The sequence below is a fragment of the Macaca fascicularis genome, chromosome 16, assembly GCF_037993035.2.
Source record: "Macaca fascicularis isolate 582-1 chromosome 16, T2T-MFA8v1.1".
In the NCBI taxonomy this organism is placed as follows: domain Eukaryota; kingdom Metazoa; phylum Chordata; class Mammalia; order Primates; family Cercopithecidae; genus Macaca; species Macaca fascicularis.
In genome coordinates, this window is record NC_088390.1 from 20440052 (window position 1) to 20457127 (window position 17076).

At 46.8% G+C, this 17076-nt stretch overlaps 1 protein-coding gene and 1 long non-coding RNA gene across 9 annotated transcripts in view; one reads left to right on the forward strand and one right to left on the reverse strand.

Annotated features, from left to right (window-relative positions):
- The window catches only part of USP22 (ubiquitin specific peptidase 22), a 43261-nt gene extending 30520 nt beyond the window's left edge, over nt 1-12741 (reverse strand). For 2 of the 8 annotated variants that reach the window (XM_074018834.1, XM_065532891.1), the window contains exons 1-3: nt 11525-12004; nt 7886-8011; nt 6956-7006 (exon numbers count right to left, since the gene is read on the reverse strand). In XM_074018834.1, coding sequence (XP_073874935.1) covers nt 6956-6967 — 12 coding nt within the window. In that variant the 5' untranslated portion in view covers nt 6968-7006; nt 7886-8011; nt 11525-12004. Of the gene's footprint in view, nt 1-6955; nt 7007-7885; nt 8012-11524; nt 12005-12433 lie in introns of those variants that run through there. The other 6 variants (XM_074018835.1, XM_065532892.1, XM_005583135.4 and 3 more) reach the window with 3 other exon arrangements.
- A 488-nt stretch (nt 12742-13229) lies between these two features.
- LOC135967965 (uncharacterized) lies at nt 13230-13974 on the forward strand. The gene is made up of 2 exons (XR_010582340.2): nt 13230-13531; nt 13915-13974. It is a non-coding gene; the product is annotated as an uncharacterized lncRNA (long non-coding RNA).
- Nucleotides 13975-17076: the final 3102 nt, after the last annotated feature.

Sequence of the window (17076 nt, forward strand, 5' to 3'; positions counted from 1 at the left end):
AATCCATGGATATTCAAGTCCCTGATATAAAATGTACTTGCAAAGAACCTATGCATATCCTCCCATAAACTTTCAATCATCTCTAGATTACTTACAATACCTAATACAAAGTAGATGCTATGCTAGCAGTTACAGTGTATTGTTTCAGGAATAATGAGATAAGAAAAAGTCTGTACATGTTCATTACTGATGCACCTATCCCTTTCTTCCCCCAAATATCTTTGATTTGTGATTGAATCCACAGAGATGGAATTCAGACCGCTTGTGTATGTATGTATGTATGTACGTATGTATGTACGTACGTATGCATGTACACGTGTACTTGTGTATTAAGGCAATAGATACCTACAGTTTCAGAGTATCACTCCAGACTACTTCAGTCAATTAAACAGGAAAAGATTACCTCTACAATAGAGAACTCTGGCCAACGCCACCCTAACCAAACTTATCCCTGCCGCGGAGCACGCAGGTGCAGAGGACAACGTGGCAGCGCCTGTGGGGTGCTCAGACCAACATGATCCATCTGGAATCTGCTCCTGAGAAGTAGGGAGGCGTGTCCAAATTGAAAGACTTCTGCAAAATGACTGACCTGAGCTCTTTCAAAAATATTCATGTAATGAAAGAAAAACAGGCTAGGAATTTCTAGATGACCCAAATCTAAAGACATATGAAAACAAATGCAATCCATGATCTTGGATTGAATCCGATATGCAAATTTTTAAAGGCATAAAGGATATTGGAACAATTCAGGCATTTAAAGTTGGACAATATATGTTAGATAATACTATTTGAAAAGTTAAACTCTGAGTGTGATAACTGTATTGTGCTTATGTAGGAGACTATCCCAGTTCTTAGGAGGTAAACTATCATGATGTCTACAATCAGCCCTCAGGTGATTCAGAAAAAGATACGGAAATAAAACCAGTTAGCAAGAAGCTAACAACTAATGAATCCATATAAATGTATACAATATTCATTTTAGCATTCTTGCTAATGGTTGTAGGTTTCTTATTTTCAAAAACTATTAAACTGAACATATGTACCCTACAGCCTAACCATTCAACTCATGGGTTTATATACAACCAAAGACACGTACAAGGACTTTTGTGGCATTATTACTTGCAACACTCCAACACTGAAAATAAACAAAAATGTTCATTACTAGTAAAAAGAATAAACTACAGTACAGTTAATTCAGTAGACAGCAATGAAAAGGAACCTATGATATACTCAACAGCGTGGATGAATCTCAGAAATGTAACACTCAACAAAACAGCTAAACACAATAAGCTCCTGCTGTGCTACACACTCCATTATATTCTATCTCTACTACACAACCTAGGATGCTCTTCTGCACGGGTTCACCAATCACCAGGGAAGACACAGTTTACAGGCCTTATGGAGCCAACATAGCTAAGAGACAGCTTCTCTCACATTATTCAAGCAGCCAACCAACAAGACAATTGGCGCTAAATACAATAAACAGCTGTCTCTGACATACCGATAAAACCTTAATGTCTGGTATAGTCACGCACCACATAGCAATGTTTCAGTGAATGACAGGTTGCATGTACAATTGTGGTCCTGGAAGATTCTAGTATCATATTTTTACTGTAACCTTCTCTATGTTTAGCTATAGATACACAAATGCTTACAATCGTGTTTCAATTGCCTACAGTGTTCAGTACAGTACATGCTGTACAGGTTTGCAGACTAGGAGCAACAGGCTCCATCACACAGCCTGGGTGTGCAGCAGGCTGTACCATCTAGCTTTGTGTTAAGTCACTCTATGACGTTCACACAAAGACAAAATTGCCTAACAATGCATTTCTCAGAATGTATTTAAACAATGCCAAAACTGTATTATTATTTTTCCCCAATCTACACTGTGGAACAGCACTTCCATTGATAATACTGTATCAGATTTAAATGTAATAGAGGCAGACGCATGAGTGAGGTAGCACGCGTCTTCCGGTGTCTGGAGGAGACCAGGAATAGCCTCTGAAGCGGCTACCCTGCAAACACTTTATTTCGGACTACTAGTCTCAGAATTTGAGATGAAATTTCTGTGGTGCTTAGTTACTTGGTTTGTGGTGGTTTGTTACAGCAGGCCCGGGTCACTCACGTGGGATTCACATTCATTTTTATTCTATCTCCCTTCACAGCACTGTAAAGTGTAAAACACAGTCAGGCGCGTTGGCTCACACCAGGAATACAGCATTTTGGGAGGCCGAGGTGGGCGGACAGCTTGGGGCCAGGAGTTCAAAACCAGCCTGGGCCAAATGGTGAAACCTCATCTCTACAAAAAATGCAAAAATTAGCTGGGCGTGGTGGCGCACACCTGTAGTCCCACCTACTCAGGATGGTTTGAGCCCGGGAGGTCAAGGCTGCAGTGAGCCAAGATCACACCACTGCCCTTTAGCCTGAGCAACAGAATCAGATCCTGTCTCAAAAAAAAAGAAAAGTTGAAAATGCATTCCCCGGCCGGGCGTGGTGGTTCACGCCTGTAATCCCAGCACTTTGGGAGGCCAAAGCAGGTAGATCATAAGGTCATGAGATCGAGACCATCCTGGCTAACACGGTGAAACCCCGTATCTACTAAAAATACACAAAAAAATTAGCCAGGCATGGTACTGGGTACCTGTGGTCCCAGCTACTTGGGAGGCTGAGGCAGGACAATGGCGTGTACCAGGGAGGCGGAGCTTGCTGTGAGACTAGATCGCGCCACTGCACTCCAACCTTGGTGACTGACCCAGACTCCATCTCAAAAAAAAAAAAAAATTCATTCCCCAGGCAACCGTGCGGCTCATGTTCCAAACATATCTTAGGACACATTTGCAGACAGTGGGGCTGGTGAGTAAGCCAAGGAGAGAAGCCCAGTGGGGGCACCCACATGCTAAAATGGACCCCGGAGGGGTGGCTCTGTTTAAGCAGCCCAGTACACCACTTCCTGGTGTGGTGGCTCCTGCAGAGGCAGGATTCCCCAGGCTGGCGGGTTTTCCTAGAAACTCAACCTAGAATCTACTACTCCCATAGCCCTTGCAATGATTTCTGAATTAAATCCCTTTCTCCTATAAATTAATTCAACTAGATTCAGTAGACTGTAAGTAAATCCCGAAACATCACTAGGATTTGTATATGACAGGAATTAGGAGAAGAATCAGCAATTTAATTGTTGCTCATCTTACGCAGTGCAGAAACACCCGCCAAATTCATTAATTCGGTCCCAATATTAAGAATATTCCTCTGAATATCCTATTCTCTTACCTCCTTACTCATCCTACCTCCCACCCCAACCAAGAAGGATGGGGAGGAGCAAGAGGTTCGGAGGCCTTGTAGTCAACCAGATGTGAGCTTACCCTATGGGATGACTCAAGAGTACATTGAATTGAGTCCAGTTTTTAAAAGTGTGCAAACATGACACACCACCTTAAGAGGTAGTACACTTTTCACACACTACCCATGATTTCCTACTGGTCTAAAACCTGAGCATCTTAGGAAGGTAAGTTTAATTCTTGTGCTTTCTCCTCAGCGACTTTTTCAAGGACTCAAATACTGACATAAGTGAAGTGACAAGTATAAAATTTAAAAAAAATTTTTTTTTGAGATGGGGTCTTGCTCTGTCACCACGCTGGAGTGCAGTGACACAATCTCAGCTCACTGCAAGCTCCGCCTCCTGGGTTCAAGTGATTTCCCTGCCTCAGCCTCCCGAGTATCTGGGACTACAGGCGCGTGCCACCATGGCCGGCTAATTTTTTTGTATTTTAGTAGAGACAGGGTTTCACCATGTTGGCCAGGATGGTCTTGAACTACTGACCTCAGGTGATCTGCCCGCCTCGGGCTCCCAAAGTGTTGGGATTACAGGCGTGAGCCAGCACGCCTGGCCTAAATATTCTATCTTTTATCGGAAAAAAATATGGCACTAAAAAGCTAAAGACTTCACCAAAATTAGATAATCTTCTCAAATTAAGTTCTCCAACCTCAGAAACCTCAGCGTACAGACTCAGGCCCCTCAATCTCAGAGCCAAAATCAATCTAAGGGTACAGCGACTACAGACCTTTCAATCTATAAAAGGGGTAATTTCATTCAGCAAGGGCAAGACCTCAGACTGACCTCATTTAAGGCTGGGACCCAGCAGTTACTGGTGATGTCCTTGGACAGGTCAGGAGACTTACTTGCCAGGCCTACCTAAAAAGTGTATCCCAAGTACCAAAACCAGAATGAAATTATGTATGAAATATAAAATATTGCAGCAGTCCTCCCTTACCTACAGTTTCACTTGCTGTGCTTTCAGTTACCCACAGTCAACCTCAGTCTGAAAATAGTAACATGGAAATGCCAGAAATAAACAATTCAGAAGCTTAAAACTGCCTGCCGTTCTGAGAAGCAGGATGAAACTGAGTGACATCCCGCTCTGTCCCATGACCATCCCTTTGTCCAGCTTCTCCATGCCGTCTAAGCCACCTGCCCGCTAGTCACTTGGTAGCTATCTTGCCGATCACATCAACTGTTGCCGTCGTTTGTGTTCAAGCCACTTTTATTTAGCTTAATATGGCCCCAAAGCTTGAGAGTACTGATGCTGCAATTTGGATATGCCAAGAAAAGTTGTAAAGGGCTTCTTTTACATGAAAAGGTGAAAATTCTTAATAAGGAAAGAAAACAGTATTAAATGATGAGTTTGCTAAGATCTACAGTAAGAACAAATCTATCCATGAAATTATGAAGGAAAAAAGTTTGCACATAATACATAAGGGATTCAGTATTATCTGTGGTTTCAGGCATCTATCGGGGATCTTGGAATGTATCCCTCAAGGATGGGGGTGAGTACTGGATTATCATAAATGGGAAATGAGGAAGTCCAAGAGATGCTGGGAGCTGCCGAGGGACACACACTTGGGCAGAAGCAAGCCGGGGCAAAATCCTCCTGGTACTGACCAGCTTAGGCTAGCCTTCCTTTAAATTGAGTTCACCTCAGCCAGGGCGCAGTAGCTCACGCCTGTAATCCCAGCACTTTGGGAGGCCGAGATGGGTGGATCATGAGGTCAGGAGATTGAGACCATCCTGGTTAACACAGTGAAACCCTGTCTCTACTAGGCAGGAGAATGGCGTGAACCCGGGAGGCGGAGCTTGCAGTGAGCCAAGATCACACCACTGCACCCCAGTCTGGGCGACAGAGCAAGATTCCATCTCACAAAAAAAAAAAAAGGAATGAACTTTCAATCCACTCAATGGATATTGCTAGACGAAAGAAGCCAGTATGAAAAGGTTGCAGACTGTATGAACCCAATGATATAACATTCTGGAAAGGAAAAAACCTCCGAGACGGAGAAGAGATCAGTGGTTGTGGAGAGTCAGTAGGTGAAGCACAGGGATTTCTTCGGGTAGTGCAGCTATTCTGTACAGTGCTGTAGTTGTGGATACCTCTGTCAAAATCCACTGAGCTTGAAAGCACAAAGAGCAAACCTTAATGTAAATGATTTTTTAAATCATTGATGAGGCCCTACGGAATGCAGGCTGAGGCAGAAGAAACAGATTGTATTACACACATAGGACACAACTCCGCCAAGAGGGGTGGGGAGGGAAGCACCTACATAACGTGGAAATGAGGGGAGAGTGTACAACTAAAAGCAAAAGGAACTGTAACTGAGCACAGTACTTCAAGGGGTCGTTTCGCAAGGGAGTACAGGACAACAATTCTAAAACCTCTATTCAGGTATACCAAAGCAGAAGAGGTAAGTAAACAGATTGTGGACAGTGGGAGCCAGGATTTTCTCTGCTGGACAGAAAAGTTACAGATAAGCTGGAGGGAAAGGCTAGAATAATCCCTATAGATATGGATGAGAGCTGGAGATACCAACATGAACTCATGTAGAGCTTCATGTGGATGCTGATGGATATATATCAAAATAATTACAGACCTGTATATATACGCATTTGTATATACACACCTGTTTCCCAGCTCTGTCCCTTGAGGGGGCCAAGAAGCCAGGATATCCCAGTAGTAATGAGCACACCAGTGCCCAGATCTTGGTTTCTAATTCCATTCTCCCAAAAAAGGAACTAGGGATCCTTGGAAAATGCTGGAGTCTAAGGCTGGGGCAGAAAACACATAAGATGATCCCAGAACATAGTGTCCTTCCAGGAAGTAAGGAAGCGCTCAAAAACAACAAACAAAAGATCATGTGGCTATGTGAAAGGGACACCGGAGCCAGCTGAAAGAGCTCCCAGTGGATACAGCCAGATGATGGGAGCAACAAAACAAACCACACAGCACTGGATGATAACCCAAAGCATATATTCAATATCCACAAGTGAGTAAACACACGAGTGAGGATGAGCAAATCTTCCACACAGAAATGTTCCAAATAATTTAAATAGCTACTCCACCCTCAAGGAGGAGGAACAGAACTCCCCATCCCAGTAGAGTACCTATGCAGAGTAACTCTCTTCCAAAATAAACAGTACATAAAGGAGGGAAACAGTCACTCTGCAGTGGAGAAACCTGGCAAACATGACCTTGGACATTCAGTCAGGCCCAGCAACCCAATACATCTTGACAGCATCATCCTTAATATACGGGAATGAGAAGAGCACTTCACCTCTGTGGTCTTCCTTCCCAAAACCCATAACCACAGCTGAATCACGAGAAAAACATCAGAAAACCAAAACTAAGGGACATTCTACAAACTACATGACCGGGACTCCTCAAAACTCTCAAGGTCACCAAAAAAGACAGCCCGAGAAACTGTCACTGCCTAGAAGAGCCCAAGGGGACATGAAGACTCAAAGTAATGTGGGATTCTGAGACAGAATAAGGCCATCAGATGAAAACCAATGAGTTCCAAATAAAGTACGCAGTGTAGTGAATGAACTAAATACACAAACACAAATGAGGAGAAGTAAAAGCGGGGAAATCTGAACGAGACGGTGGATTTTATCAAAGATAGACTGTACCAATGTCAACATCCTGGTGGTAATCGCACTCCATTTCTGCAAGAAGTCACCCTTAGGGGAATGGGGAAAGATACACAGGATTACTCTATTGTCTTACACCAGTATGTCAATCTATAATGAACTCAAAATTAAAACCTTAAACAGAAAAATGTTTACATTTTAGATCTTTTACTTAGACCCCACTTAGTATGAACGGCGTAATGTTTTGTTGTGATGATTTGAAAGAGCCAGTTCACTATAAAGTAAAAAGTACACTCCTCAAATAAACGAAGTTTAAAAGTCTACTTTTAAAATAGCACGTATCATCCCAGCACTGTAGGAGGCCAAGGTGAACCTCCTAAGGCCAGGAGTTCAAGACCAGCCTGGGCAATATAGGGAGACCCAGTCTTTATTTTTTTAAATAAATAAATAAATAATAAAATACAATAGCACGTCTCAGGAAAATGAGCTCAACTATTAAAAACAAGTAAGGAGAGCTGTCTACAATGTGCTCACCACCATCCCAGCACCTGGCTGAGCCAGTAAAGACTAACTGAGGCATTGTTGGATGGCTGGGAGGGATGGCTCATGCCTGTAATCCCAGCACTTTGGGAGGCCAAGGCAAGAGGATCACTTAGCTCAGAAGTTCAAGACCAGCCTGGGCAACATGGCAAAACTCATTACTACCAAAAATACAAAAATTAGCCAGGTGCAGTGGTGCATGCCTGTAGTCCCAGCTACTTGAGAGGCTGAGGCAGGAGGATCACTGGAGCCCAGGAAGTCGAGGCTGCATTGAGCCATGATCATACCACTGCACTCTAGCCTGAAAGACAGACCGTGTCTCAAAAAAAAGTAAATACATAAAAAATAAAAAAATTTAAAAATGTGTTTTGAGAACACAGTGCTATAAAATTTTAGATTCAAAGAGAGAAATGATCTTAAATATATTACCTGTTCTCTGGCCAGGCATGGTGGCTCACGCCTGTAATCCCAGCACTTTGGGAGGCCGAGACAGGCGGATCACGAGGTCAGGAGATAAGAGATCATCCTCGCTAACACAGTGAAACCCCGTCTGTACTAAAAATACAAAAAATTAGCCGGGCGTATTGACGGGCACCTGTGGTCCCAGCTCCTCAGGAGGCTGAGGCAGGAGAATGGCGTAAATCCGGGAGGAGGAGCTTGCAGTGAGCCGAGATTGCGCCACTGCACTCCAGCCTGGGCGACAGAGCCAGACTCCGTCTCAAACAACAACAACAACAACAACAACAAAACTTACCTGTTCTCCAAAGTGTCTATATTCAAAATATAACGTAGAATGTTATATCACAATCACTTTCTGCCAGTTCCTATCTTTACAGACAAACCCTGAAATGGTAAGAATTTTGTTATATTTAACACACACCAAAAACACAAAGGAGAGGCCACTGTTGTCGTGCCAGTCCTAAATCATGGAAATATATATATATCTTTTTTTTTTTGGAGACAGAGTCTTGCTCTGTCGCCCAGGTTGGAGTGTAGTGGCGTGGTATCAGCTCATTGCAACCTCTGCCTCCCGGGTTCAAGCGATTCTCCTGCCTCAGCCTCGCGAGTAGCTAAGATTACAGGCGCGTGCCACCATGCCCAGCTAATTTTTTATATTTTTAGTAGACACAGGGTTTCACCTTGTTAGCCGGGATGGTCTCGATCGCCTGACCTTGTGATCCGCCTGCCTCGGCCTCCCAAAGTGCTGGGATTACAGGCATGAGCCACCACACCCAGCAGAAATATTTTTATAGTCAGCAATACAAGAGTTTTACTGCAACTCTGGCCAGGTGCAGTGGCTCATGCCTGTAATCCCAGCACTTTGGGAGGCCAAGATGGACAGATCACCTGAGGTCGGGAGTTTGAGACCAGCTTGACCAACATGGAGAAACCCCGTCTCTACTAAAAATACAAAATTAGCTGGGCGTGGTGGCGTATGCCTGTAATCCCAGCTACTTGGGAGGCTGAGGCAGGATAATCACTTGAACCCAGGAGGCAGAGGCTGCGGGGAGCCAAGATCGCACCATTGCACTACAGCCTGGGAAAAAAGAGCAAAACTCCGTCTCAAAAAAAAAGAGTTTTACTCCAATTCAAGCTTCTTTTGGACAGAAACTTATCGAGCCTGGTCATGTGTTTGTCATGTTCTGCCTATTAAAAGAAAAATCAAGCCGGGCGCGGTGGCTCACACCTGTAATCCCAGCACTTTGGGAGGCCGAGACGGGCGGATCACGAGGTCAGGAGATCGAGACCATCCTGGCTAACACGGTGAAACCCTGTCTCTACTAAAAAATACAAAAAAAAACTAGCCGGGCAAGGTGGCGGGCGCCTGTAGTCCCAGCTACTCGGCAGGCTGAGGCAGGAGAATGGCGTAAACCCGGGAGGCGGAGCTTGCAGTGAGCTGAGATCCGGCCACTGCACTCCAGCCTGGGTGACAGAGCGAGACTCCGTCTCAAAAAAAAAAAATAATAAAATAAAAGTTTGGGTACAAATTCCATAACCCACCTGTCCTTAGATAACAAAACTCGTAATTCCTACTCATTCAGGGATTCATTTCTGTAGTTAAACTGTACCTGAGATGTCAATCTCAAAAAGTACCTTTGTTTGTTTACAAAGATTATAATTCAAGTTGAAGTTTGTTTTGAGATAGGTTTTGTTGCCTAGGCTGGAGTACAGTGGCACAATCATCAGCTTAAAGTACTTTTACAGTCAAGTTCACATCATTAAAACCAAAAATATGGCTGGGCTCAGTGGCTCTGGCCTGTAATCCCAACACCTTGGGAGACAGGAGGATGGCTTGAGTCCAGGAGTTCAAGACCAGCCTGTGCAATATAGTGAGACACTGTCTCTACAAAAAGTAAAAAAAACATTAGCCGGGCATGGTGACACACGCCTGTAGTCCCAGCTACTCAGGAGAGGCTGGAGTCCAGTAGCCTGAGGCTGCAGTGATCACTGATCAGACCACTGCACTCCAGCCTGGGTCACAGAGCAAGGCTCTGCCTCTACAAAAAAATGATTTTTAATAAAATAAAATTTAAAAAACAAAACTGTCCTAAGCTTACAGATCTGATGGGAATCCTATGCAGGTTGTCCAACTGTTAACCACCAGGTTTGTTAAACTATTTCTCAAACCAACTCTTGCTTAACTGGGCCACTAGAGAGTGCTAGAAACGCAGTACACCGCACATGAAGTGATACAGGTAAGTCAGTCCCGAGTCAGTTAAAAGCATGGAGGGCTTAAGGGGCTCCTTGCTGGCACACTGTCAACTAGCACTGCAGCAGCCCCCACCTGAATTTTGAAAACTTTTTTCACTATCCGTCTACAGCTCAACTTCTAACTGGTAAATAACATACATGTGGCTCAACAGTTTTGAAACTAAGCAACTGACATCTGAAAAGATTAATCAGAGCCATAAGTAACGCAAAAAAAAAAAAAAAAAAGTAATTCTTTCCTTTAGGAAATTAGGCAAAGTTAGTTAATAATGGTTTAAACTTGACTCCTTCAGCTTTGTTAAAAATACCAGAGGGGGGGAAGAAAGGAAGAGAGAGGAATGGAAAGGAAAAAGAAAAGGAGGAGGGAGAGGAAGAGTGGGGCATTCCCCACTTCATCCAAAGTACAAACGAATCTTGGGCACGTCACGTCCCAATCCAGACACCAGAAGGCTGGCTTCAACCAGGTCATCTTTTTTTTTTTTTCCAGACAGGGTCTTGTTCTGTCACCCAAACTGGAGTGCAGTGGCCCGATCACCACTCACTGTAACCTCCGCCTCCCGCGTTCAAGTGATTCTCCTGCCTCACTCTCTCGAGTAGCTGGGATTACAGGCGCCCGTCACCACACCCAGCTAATTTTTGTATTTCTAGTAGAGACAAGGTTTCACCACGTTGGCCAGGCTGGTCTCGAACTCCTGACCTCGTGATCTGCCTGCCTCAGACTCCCCAAGTGCTGGGATTACAGGTGTGAGGCCACCGCGCCACGCCAGGCCATCTTTTCTTCAAGACACACAATTCTACTAGCAAGACTCTAACTCCGATCCTAACAGAAACGTTTTATCTCTGATTTTAGTTCATCTAGACATAGTGCTTCCCGATATCTTTACAGATAAAAAAAATTTTGAGTCCGGGCGCGGTGGTTTACGCCTGTAATCCCAATACTTTGGGAGGCCGAGGCGGGTGGATCACCTGAGGTCAGGAGTTCGAGACCAGCCTGGCCAACATGGTGAAACCCCGTCTCTAGTAAAAATACAAAAATTAGCCGGGCATGGTGGCAGGAGCCTGTAATCCCAGCTACTCTGGAGGCTGAGGCAGGAGAATCGCTTCAACCCCGGAGGCGGAGGTTGCAGTGAGCTGAGATCGCGCCACTGCACTCCAGCCTGGGGAACAAGAGCGAGACTTCGTCTCAAAAAAAAAATTTTTTTTTTGAGTTGCTGCTTAATATACCCTACAATCTCAGCAGGCCTGTTGGTATTCCCATAAAAAAAAATGCCACTCAAGGTAGAAACTGCCCTCACAACTCCCAATCTCGGACTGTAATCTACAAAAGCGCGTGAAACTGTAAAAATAAAGTTCACTCACATAGAAGAATCATGTTACGTTCTGATTTCCAAATCCTTAGCAGGCCTAACTGCTGGACGCCAAGACCGGGCTCCCGAAGGGGACTCGTTCCTGGCTAAGGCTTCCCACAACACACAGCGCGCTTCCAAGTCCACGTCTCGGCCGCAACGCAAACCCGGGCGGCGGCTCCGCACCCACAGGCTCGCTCCAGCCCCAGCACCCGCCGCTCTCCACCTCCAGTTCCCCGCGGGCCCCAAGGCAGCCGCAAAGCTGCCGTCCAGCGTCCCCCAACCCGCCCCCTGCCCCAGCTCCCGTCCAAGGTCGCTACCGGCGGCGGGTGATCGCTGCAGACCAACGCCCAGACCCCGACGGCATCCCCCACCCTTTACTCATTTTTTTTGAAATATTTCTTTCTCTGCACCCCCATCCAGCCCCGAACCCTCTGGAACCAGGAGAGTTCCCCGCAGGGACCTCTCGCACGAACGACCGGGACCGCCCACTGAAGTCCCAGGCTCCCCAGGCAGCCGGGCAGGAGAACACCGCCCCCCGCCCGGAAGCACTCGCCCCTCCCAGGCCAAGAAGGATAAGGGAGGGGGAAGGCGGAGAGAGAGGAGGGGGAGGGGAGAGAGGAGGGGGAGGGAAAAGAAAGGAGGGGGAGGGTAAGGAAGGACGGAGGAAGGGGACAGAGGCGAAGGATGGGAGGAGGATGAGGAGGTGGGGGAAGGGAGGGAGTTGAAAGGGGGAAGGGGGAGACGAAAAGGAGGGGGAAGGGGTAAAGAGGAGAGAGAGCAGAAAGAGAGGGGAAGAGGAGGAAGGACAGGGAAAGGCAAGGGGGAAAGGGAAGGGGGAAGGAAAAGGGCCCCTCCCCCGGCCGGCCTCAGGAGAGGCAGGAGGCCGCGAGCCCGCCCCGGGGTGGGCTGCCGGGCGCACCTTGCGCTTGCGGGCCTCAGCCGTGCCGCTCCACACGAAGCACTGGTAGATGGCCCGCAGGTTCTGCTTCCAGTTGTCCACTTTGAAGCTGCCCAAGTGCGAGCAGCCCGGCGGCGCTACAGCCAGCTCGGCGTCCATGGCCTCGCCCTCGGGCTCTGGCCGGGACACCATGGGGGGCAAGGCCCGGCCGCGCGCGGGGGGCGGCGGCGAGGGGGGCGAGGACGACGCCAGCGCGGCGTAGGGGCTGCTCGGCGGCGGGCCTGGCCGGCCAAGGCACGGGCGCCGAGAACAAAGCGCGGAGGCCAGACAAAGATGGGGCTGCGCGATCGCTGAGGGGAGGCTGCGGGGCAGGCACCGCCCCCGAGCTGCGGCTGCTGCTGGCCGCCCGCGCTGCGCTCTCCCGGTTCGCGGAGGGCGTCGCGGGGCGGGGCGCCGCGGCCGCGGACGGAGATTACGTCACCCCCCCCGGCCGGCACCGCACTGCGCAGTCTCTGGCCCGCGCCAGGCCCTTCCCCCCTCTCGCGCGCCCGCAGGCTGTGGGTAGACCGGAGCCCAAGGAAGCGTGGTGGGGCGAGGGGAAGCTAATGAGAGCCCGCCCCTTCCCTTCCTCTATTGGTCGCCGGCCACCCCCCCTAGCATCTTCGGCCATTTTCATAGGCTCTCAGTACAGTCCGTCTGGCGACTAGACGTTCCCTGTCTCTTCCATCGGACTAGGGAGGCGGGGGCGTGCTGCGGTTGGGCGGCGCGAGGCGTCCGTCCTAGCACTGAACCGGTTTGCGCCGGCCTGAGCTCTGCCGCAAAGAGGCGGGGCGACGAGCTGGAGCCCTGCAGGTCGGGCCTCCATCCAGGGCCTGCACTTTCCCACCCAACAGCATCCCCTGTTCGGGCGCTGTCTGCAGGGCCCCCGGTTGCCGTAACCTGGGTCGGGCCTTGCAGTGCCGCGGCTCGGGGCTGGAACTGCCAACTGCCTGCTCCGCGCCGCTCCCTGCCTCAAGCTGCGGCACCTCCTGTCGGGAGCCCGCGGATAGCGAGGGCCAACCCGGCGCCATCCAGTTGAAAGAAGATGCACGCCACACGCCTGACACTTCTCATTTGCTGGTGGCTACGTTTTTCTAATGAAAAGAAAGTTAAATATAGTAAAATATCTTAACCCAATAGGGTCAAAATATTTCAACATGTACGCAGTATTGCAGAAATCGTTAGTGGAATATTTTACAGTTTTTGCAATCTTCGAAATCTGGTATTTACACAACAGCACATCCAATTCCTACTAGCTGCTACCGCCATGGGCTGCACAGGTCTAATCGGTATACAAATAACTGACCCAAGGCAAACTGAAAAGACCTTTAAAGACGAATGCAAACAATGTTCTGGGAGAGCCAGGGCGCCAAGAATCTGGGGGAACTTGGATGAGGTGTGAGGCGTGGTGCTGCTCCCTGGTACTCCTCCCACTGCTAACTGCTTTGCTCATTCATCCACAGATTGCAAGAAACAGCAATTGCCGTCCAGAGCCATCACAAGTTAAAAAATAAAGATTGTGATCTCACAACACTTAAAGCTACAGGGTTTAATGGGCTGACGACTGGAATAAAGTTTTTGTGGCCAAGATAAATTGCCTAGCACAGGTTTTTGCCTCATGGCCTTTGTGCTTGTAGTATCCTCTGCCTAAAACGTTTTCCCCACCCCCTAATCCCCCCCCCCCCGCCCCGCATCCTTATATTCCATGGCTGATCGCTCACCTCCTTCCAGGTTTATCACACACCTCCTTTTCCGTGAGGACTTCCACTGCCACCCTAATGAAAATTGCAAGCCCCTCAAAATTCTCCATTCCCTTACCCTGCTTTGTTTTTCTCATCTGGCGTAATGAATATTTACTTTTTTTTTTTATTGTTTCTTCCCTTAATAGCATGAAAAAATCCAAGAAGGTAATGATTTTTTTCTTTTTTTTTGAGACAGAGTCTCGCTCTGTTGCCCAAGGCTGGAGTACAGTGGTGCAATCTCAGCTCACTGAAACCTCTGCCTCCCAGATTCAAGCGATTCTCCTGCCTCAGCTTCCCCAGTAGCTGGCATTACAGGTGCCTGCCACCACACCCGGCTAATTTTTGCATTTTTAGTAGAGAGGGGCTTTCACCATGTTGGTCTGGAACTTTCACTAGAGATGGGATTTTTCCAGGCTGGTCTTGAACTTCTGACCGCAAGTGGTCCGCCTGCCTCAGCTTCCCAAAGTGCTGAGATTACAGGCGTGAGCCACGGCGCCCGGCCTCGAAGAGGGTAATGATATTTTTATGTTTTATTTACTACTACAGCCGCAGGTTCCCAGAACTGTATTGGCTACGTGCAGGTACTCAAAATTACCTGGTGAAGCCCTGTAGTAGTCTCATTGAAAAGTGAGAATAGATTCAGAGACAGGAAGCCCCAGAATCTATGCATAAACTACATCCAGGGGTCCGCTTGACCACCAAACCACTCCTATGGGGTAAATTCCAAGCAGCCAAACCAGAACAAAAAGAAGTGAGCAGAGATGTAAGCTACTAGTCAAAAAACCACTAAAATACTAGTAATTGCCTGCTAAAACAAAAATATTAACTGTCTTTGGAGGTATATAACAAAATTCATATTTTCAACAACATAACAGTAGTAATGTCCAGGATATGATCCAAAATTATTATTATTATTATTTTGAGATGGTGTTTCGCTCCTGTTGCCTAGTCTGGAGCGCAGTGGCGCGATCTTGGCTCACTGCAACCTCCACCTCCGAGGTTCAAGCAATTCTCCTGCCCCAGCCTCCCGAGTAGCTGGGACTACAGGCATGCTCCACCACATCTGGCCAATTTTGTATTTTTTAGTAGAGACGGGGTTTCTCCATGTTGGTCAGGCTGGTATCGAACTCCCAACCTCAGGTGATCCACCCACCTCAGCCTCCCAAAGTGCTGGTTACAGGCATGAGCCACTGCGCCCAGCCCAAAATTATTTGACATATGAAGAAACAGGAAAATGTGCCCTTTTCTAAGAAATAAAACAGCAAAAATGACCAACCATAAGGTTTGTCAGATATTGAAATTAGTATATGAGGAATTCAAAGTAGCTATGGTAACTGTGCACAATGAGGTAAAGGAAAGTATGTCTGAAATGAATGAAAAGATGGAAAATAGCAATGAAGGCCAGGTGCAGTAGTTCACACCTGTAATCCCAGCACTTGGGGAGGCTGAGACAGCAGGATAGCTTGAGGCCAGGAGTTCAAGACCAGCCTAGGCAACAGAGTGAGACTCTGTCTCTACAAAAAACAAATTCCAACCTGGATAACATCATGAAACTCTGTCTCTACAAAAAAAAAAAAAAAATTGAGCTGCATGTGGTGGCACACACCTGTAATCCCGGCTACTTGGGTAGCTGAGGTGGGAGGATCACTGGAGCCCAGGAGTTGGAGGCTGCAGTGAGCCGTGATTACACCACTGCGTTCCAGCCTGGGCAACAGAGCCAGACCCTGTCTCAAAAAAAAAAAAAAAAAAAAAGAATGTAGCAGTGAAATGAAAACTGAAAACTATACAAAAGAACCAAATAGAAATCCTGGAACTGAAATATCAATATCTGCAATAAAAAAGTCACCAAATGTGCTTAAAGGCAGAATGGTAAGAAAAAAAGAACACAGTCTCAGAAACTGTAGGGCAATATCAAAGGCCAAGCTATATGTGTAATTCAAGTCCTGGAGGGAAAGGTGGAAGAATGAGAGAGAAAAAAATATCTGAAGGGATACTGGCAGACATTTTCCCAAGTTTGCTGAAAGATGCAAATTTACAGATTCAAAAATGCCATTGAATTCCAAGTAGGATCAATGAGAAGAAAATGCATATAAGCCCATTATCGTTTAACTGCTGAAGACAAATAGTAAAGAGCAAATTTTGACAGAAGCCACAGGAAAATAAGAGATTATTTAAAGGGAACAATGGCTTTTTTCTTATCAAGAAAATAAGAGGGCTGGGCACAGTGATTCAAGCCTGCAATCCCAGCACTTTAGGAGCCTGAGGCGGGTGGATTGCCTGAGGTCAGGAATTCAAGACCAGCCTGGTCAACATGGTGAAACCCTGTCTCTACTAAAAAATACAAAAAAAAATTAGCCAGGCATGGTGGCATGTGCCTGTAATCCCAGCTACTTGGGAGGCTAAGGCAGGAGATAGCTTGAACCCACGAGGCGGAGGTTGCAGTGAGCCGAGATCACGCCACTGCATTCCATCCAGCCTGGGTGACAGAGCGAGACTGCATCTCAAAAAAAAAAAAAAAAAAGAGGAAGAGTTGCACCAAAATCTCAGAAATCACCACTAAAGAACTTGTTCAACTTATTCATGTAACCAAACACCACCTGTTCCCCAAAAATCTATTGAAATGAAAGAAAATAAGAGAATAGTGGGTGCCACATGGCAGTGGAACAGTATTTTGAAAGTGTTGAAAGACAAAAATTGTCAACACCTATTTCTATATGTAATGAAAATATCCATCAGTGATAAAGATAAATAAATTTCACATAAAATAAATTTAAGAGAATTTTTCTCCAGCAAATCTGTGCTACAAGAAATGAGGGCTGGGTGCAGTGGCTCATACCTGTAATCCCAGCATTTTGGGAGGCCGAAGTGGGCAGATCACTTGAA